At 41.2% G+C, this 6,000-nt stretch overlaps 1 protein-coding gene across 1 annotated transcript in view; it reads right to left on the bottom strand.

The window, feature by feature from the left end:
* Positions 1-210: 210 nt before the first annotated feature.
* Positions 211-6,000, bottom strand: part of abcg1 (ATP-binding cassette, sub-family G (WHITE), member 1) — a 38,113-nt gene continuing 32,323 nt past the window's right edge. The window contains exons 12-15 of the mRNA XM_061972479.1: positions 3,255-3,355; positions 3,028-3,186; positions 757-875; positions 211-658 (exon numbers count right to left, since the gene is read on the bottom strand). Of these exons, the coding sequence (XP_061828463.1) occupies positions 430-658; positions 757-875; positions 3,028-3,186; positions 3,255-3,355 (608 nt within the window). The 3' untranslated portion in view covers positions 211-429. The remainder of the gene's footprint in view (positions 659-756; positions 876-3,027; positions 3,187-3,254; positions 3,356-6,000) is intronic.

The following is a 6,000-nucleotide window of genomic DNA, read 5'->3' as shown; positions in this document are numbered from 1 at the left end:
TTCGGTACACCTCCGAACCAAACCGGAACCCCCGTAACGAAACAGTTCAATACAAATACATGTACCGTTACACCCTTAATATATAGGTTTATATATATTATACATATATATGACTTACTTTTAAGACTGTTATGACTGAAACCCTTTCGGGTCCTGGGACCGACAACATTCCCCACATTGGGGGATCCCCAAGGGTTGACAAATGAAACAAAAATGCAAACCTTCTGACTGCTGTCACGCATGACAATGAGAGGAATGTAAAGTACTTCCCGGTCCATCTGTCATGTGGTCTCTCCGCTGAGGAAAAACTACAGGAGCTTGGAGACCTGCTCCTGTCCCTGCAGGACACACGGACAACTGATTTGCTTTTGGGCCTAAGCAGGGGATATCCTCTTCCCACATCCCAGATCCCAACCCCACATTCCCGGTCTACCTCTCGGCACTGATTTTGTATCTGAGGATGAAGTAAGCGATGAGACGCAGCGAGAAGAAGAAAAGGGCCAGGACAACAAAGTCCAGGTATAATTTGGCGTCCATCATGTCCAGTTCCTGCAGGATGGCGTCAGACTTCTGGAAGTGACACGTGTCATCATGTTCACAGTGAAGATCCTCTCGCTCCAGACCGTAGATGGATAGGATGACTCCTTCAAAACCGTATCTGACACACCGGACAGGAAGAATTGAAATACAATTCAGTGTTGTTCTGTGCTGTCCCCAACACACGCTTCAATGACTAATGTCTCACGGCGCCCCCACCTGACATAGGAGATGTAGGACATCCACTGCAGGTACCAAGGGATCGTGTCAAAACTTACAAAGAAGCCAGAAAACAGCAGAACCGGAATCGCTGTGACCGGACCCACAAAGGTGGCCACCTGTAGGGAATAAAAATCACACAATGTCCTAAAGTAGGGGTGTCCAAAGTGAGGCCCGTAGATCATTTTTTTAATTAAAAAATGGCCAAATTATAGCACGCTAGTTATTTTGCTACTTTCGCAGGTATACAACACCTTAGCGTCAAATATATACTTTAGAGATGTCCGATAATGGCTTTTTTGCCGATATCCGATATTGTCCAACTCTTAATTACCGATTCCGATATCAACCGATATATACAGTCGTGGAATTAACACATTATTATACCTAATTTTGTTGTGATGCATTAAACAATGTAACAAGGTTTTCCAAAATAAATCAACTCAAGTTATGGAAAAAAGTGCCAACATGGCACTGCCATATTTATTATTGAAGTCACAAAGTGCGTTTAAAAAAAAAAAAAAAGCCTCAAAACAGCAGCTTGGAATTTGGGACATGCTCTCCCTGAGAGAGCATGAGGAGGTTGAGGTGGGCGGGGTTGAGGTGGGGGGAGGGGTAAGGGTAGCGGGGGGTGTATATTGTAGCGTCCCGGAAGAGTTAGTGCTGCAAGGGGTTCTGGGTATTTGTTCTGTTGTGTTACGGTGTGGATGTTGTCCCGAAATGTGTTTGTCATTCTTGTTTGGTGTGGGTTCACAGTGTGGCGCATATTTGTAACAGTGTTAAAGTTGTTTATACGGCCACCCTCAGTGTGACCTGTATGGCTGTTGAACAAGTATGCCTTGCATTCACTTGTGTGTGTTAAAAGCCGTAGATATTATGTGACTGGACTGGCATGCAAAGGCAGTGCCTTTAAGGTTTATTGGCGCTCTGTACTTCTCCCTACGTCCGTGTACACAGCGGCGTTTTAAAAAGTCATAAATGTTACTTTTTGAACCCGATACCGATAATTTTAAAACGGATACTGATCATTTTAAAACCAATACCGATAATTTCAGATATTACATTTTAAAGCATTTATTGGCTGATAATATCGGACTGCCGATATTATCGGACATCCCTAATATACTTGACAAATGCTACCTGTTAGCATGCTAACATTAGTATGCAGGTTTTTTCAGCTAATTTTGTAAGTATACACCGGAATCATATTTTTGTGATTGATGCATGCTAAGCATTTTTAACACGTTTGTCCGATGTGCACCTCAGAGTAATTCATTTTGATACTTGATGCATGTTACAGTTAGCATTTTAGCATGCTAGCTTTTTTTTAGCCTTTAGCAGGCTAAAAAATGCTAACAGTAACATGCTTTTGTTAGTATGTTACTGTTAGCATGTTAGCTTTTTTAGCTCATTTTGCTGGTATACACCTATGAGGGCAGCACGGTGGTCGAGGGGTTAGTGCGTCTGCCTCCTGGGTTCGATCCTGCGCTCGGGATCTTTCTGTGTGGAGTTTGCATGTTCTCCCCGTGACTGCGTGGGTTCCGTCCGGGTACTCTGGCTTCGAGCTATAACGGGGCGGTATAGCTAGGATGGTAGAGTGGCAATTTGAGGGTTCCAGGTTCGATCCCCGCTTCCGCCATCCTAGTCACTGCCGTTGTGTCCTTGGGCAAGACCCTTTACCCACCTGCTCCCAGTGCCACACACACTGGTTTAAATGGAATTTAGATATTGGGTTTCACTATGTAAAAGCACTTTGAGTCACTGGAGAAAAGCGCTATATAAATATAATTCACTTCACTTCCTCCAAAGACATGCACCTGGGGATAGGTTGATTGGCAACACTAAATGGTCCCTAGTGTGTGAATGTTGTCTGTCTATCTGTGTTGGCCCTGCGATGAGGTGGCGACTTGTCCAGGGTGTACCCCACCTTCCGCCCAAATAAAGCTGAGATAGGCTCCAGCACCCCCCGCGACCCCGAATGGGACAAGCGGTAGAAAATGGATGGATGTACACCTATGAGTCATATTTTTTGTTAATGATGGATCTATTATCTATTAGCATTTCAGTTCGGTTTTTGGCACAAAATTTCTACCAAAATTGCATTTCATAGTTCTTTGAAAAAATATATATACATTGTACTGTTGGGGGGTTTTTTAAGGTGAAAACTACCAAAATGGCCCCTACATCCTTTTTAATTTATCAGTCTGCGGCCCCCAGTTGAATACGTTTGGGCTACACGAAAGTGCTCTTATTTTGTAAGTACTTCCTGACCTGCAGCGAGGTGGAAGCAGCTCCAATTAGCAGGCCAAGACTCTGTGCCACCAGCGAGGTCATGACCCCCAGGGACAGGAAGAGGAAGAAGCGTGTGGCGTCTGGAGGCTGAGCCGTCATCCAGTACACGATACTGCAGTACACCACCGGGAATACCACCTGCACATTGGTCACATGGGTCAGGACACATGGTGACAGCTTACCACGGGTGTAAACGAGGACTTGACCTGGAAAGGAACGTCGGCCATGGTCTTGGCCAAGTAGAAAGCCTTGAGACTGTACCAGTAGTTGAGATGTTCCCTCAGAAATACTCCCATCTCCAGAGGAACTGCAGCACACAAAAGTCACATGGTAGACGTCAAGCTAACAGCTTTTTAGCCTCCTTGTCAGTACCTTTGTGAAAATGTAAATATAAAGTGGGACCTCAATTTACGAACGCCTCTATTTGGGACCTTACGGGTATACAAACCTTAATCCCGTGCAAATTATGCCTCTAATGCAGGGGTTCCCAAACTACGGCCCGCGGGCCGGATACGGCCCGCCAGCGTCCAAAATCAGGCCCGCAAGAAGTCCCAAGTATTAAAATATATATATATATATATATATATATATATATATATATATATATATATATATATATATATATATATATATATATATACATACATATATATATATATATATATATATATATATATATATATATATATATATATATTTATTTTTTTCTGTCTTTTCTTATCCACTTTGTACCGCTTGCTACTCTCGGGGTCTCCTAGCCGCTCAGGCAAATCATATTGTCTAAAAATGCATTTTCTCATCGATAATGTGACATCATCGCGCGCGCGGAAAGTGCGCTATATATATCTAATATATATATATATATATAAAATATATATATATATATTAGACATATATATATATATATATATATATATATATATATATATATATATATATATATATATATATATATATATATATATATATTAGATATATATAGCGCACTTTCCGTGCGCGCGATGATGTCACATTATCGATGAGAAAATGTACTATATATATCTAATATGTATATATATATATATCTAATATATATATATATATTAGAGATGCGCGGTTTGCGGACACAACCGCGGAGTCCTCGGATAAACCGCGGGTCGGGCGGGTAAAAATAGATTTTAAATAGATGCGGGCGGGTTGCGGTTGAACCAATTCGGAAATATATATACATAGTTAAATGTTGTTACCCACAAACAAAAAACGAGCAGCACTCTTTGAAACAGTCAATTTTTCATCAGGCACCGCAAGTGAGCGCTCCTTCAGCGCAGCAGGGCGCATTTTAGAGGCCAGGCGCTCTCGCATGAATCCTGGCACTGTAGATGCCATTTTATTCCTGCATAGTGCTAACAAAAAAAAAGTAAGTAGACATACGGTTGGATATGTTAAACGAATTAGTCTACGTTACCTATAGGCTATACCAAATAAGCCCATGTCTAACCTATATTGAGTTCGGTCAGCTAAATAATTTTGATGGTTACGTGTTGTTTGGGCGCACTACAATGCAAAGGAATTAAGGCAATTGCGTTGTTTATTGTGTTTTTTTTCTATTCGAGATATACTACTATGTGTGAATAATTATTTGGCCTCGCTTTCAAGTGAAGCGCATCTCCGATTGGCGACAATGTAAGGATATTTAGCCTGCTTTGTTTGTCGCGACCGTCTATTTTCATTATAATTCAAGTTTGATGATAAAGTGCAGTCTGATGGGTTTGATTTCCCCCCTTCAGCTATTTGCCTTGGCCAATAAGTTGCAGGTAATTTATTATTATTATTTATTTAATTTATTTTTGTTTAAATAGAGATTACATACATATGTTATTGTATAATTTAAGTTTGTGCGCGTGATTGACAGCCTAAGGCTTATGAGGCACATTTTTTATTTATTTTTTTATTTCAACTTAAAAACGTATGAGCCTATGCCTATGCCTAGAACATAGGCTATGTGTTTATCTTTATTTTCCTGCCTGTCGTTGACAATGGAGATTGTCTGATATTTTGTCATGGCTGCAGATCAATCAATAAAGGTTCATCTTTGTCGCAAAATTGTTCACTGTTTCACTGTGCACCCCGCCCTTGTCCCTATTTGAGCATTATAACGTTAACAAGTTAATATTCATTGAAATAAATTCAGAACATTTTTTTTACCTAACGAAAATATAGGCCTAGTCTTTCTAAAACATTTTTTTTACTTCTTAAAAGCCTCGTTCGGCTTGCTGCAACTGCGCACACAAAGTGTGAGGAACGCACTCCTGATCTGAGGGCATTGGCAACAATAGTCAACACTTTCTTAATGGAAATGACAATAATATTATAATAATGATGAATAATATTATCACGCATTAATATCTCTTAGCCACGAATGCGTGGCCAAGAGATGCGTGGCACGCATTGAATGTCTCTGCTGCATTGGATCAGTCTCCTTTCTTTAACAGGCAAAAGCTTTATAACCTCACTAATGCCTTGCATCGTCTATATTAGATATATAACAACGGGCGGGTGCGGGCGGGTGTGGTTTTGATAAAATGTTGGTTCGGGTGAATGGCGGACGGTTGACGACTTTTGTGATGCGGTTGCGGATGAAATAATTGCCTATCCGCGCATCTCTAATATATATATATATATATATATATATATATATATATATACAGGGCAGCACGGTGGTAGAGGGGTTAGTGCATCTGCCTCACAATACGAAGGTCCTGAGTAGTCTTGGGTTCAATCCCGGGCTCGGGATCTTTCTGTGTGGAGTTTGCATGTTCTCCCCGTGACTGCGTGGGTTCCCTCCGGGTACTCCGGCTTCCTCTCACCTCCAAAGACATGCACCTGGGGATAAGTTGATTGGCAACACTAAATTGGCCCTAGTGTGTGAATGTGAGTGTGAATGTTGTCTGTCTATCTGTGTTGACCCTGTGA

This window comes from Nerophis lumbriciformis, linkage group LG17 (genome assembly GCF_033978685.3).
Source record: "Nerophis lumbriciformis linkage group LG17, RoL_Nlum_v2.1, whole genome shotgun sequence".
NCBI classification, from domain to species: domain Eukaryota; kingdom Metazoa; phylum Chordata; class Actinopteri; order Syngnathiformes; family Syngnathidae; genus Nerophis; species Nerophis lumbriciformis.
Note: the sequence above shows the minus strand (reverse complement) of the source record. Positions and strands in the feature narration are given on the sequence as shown.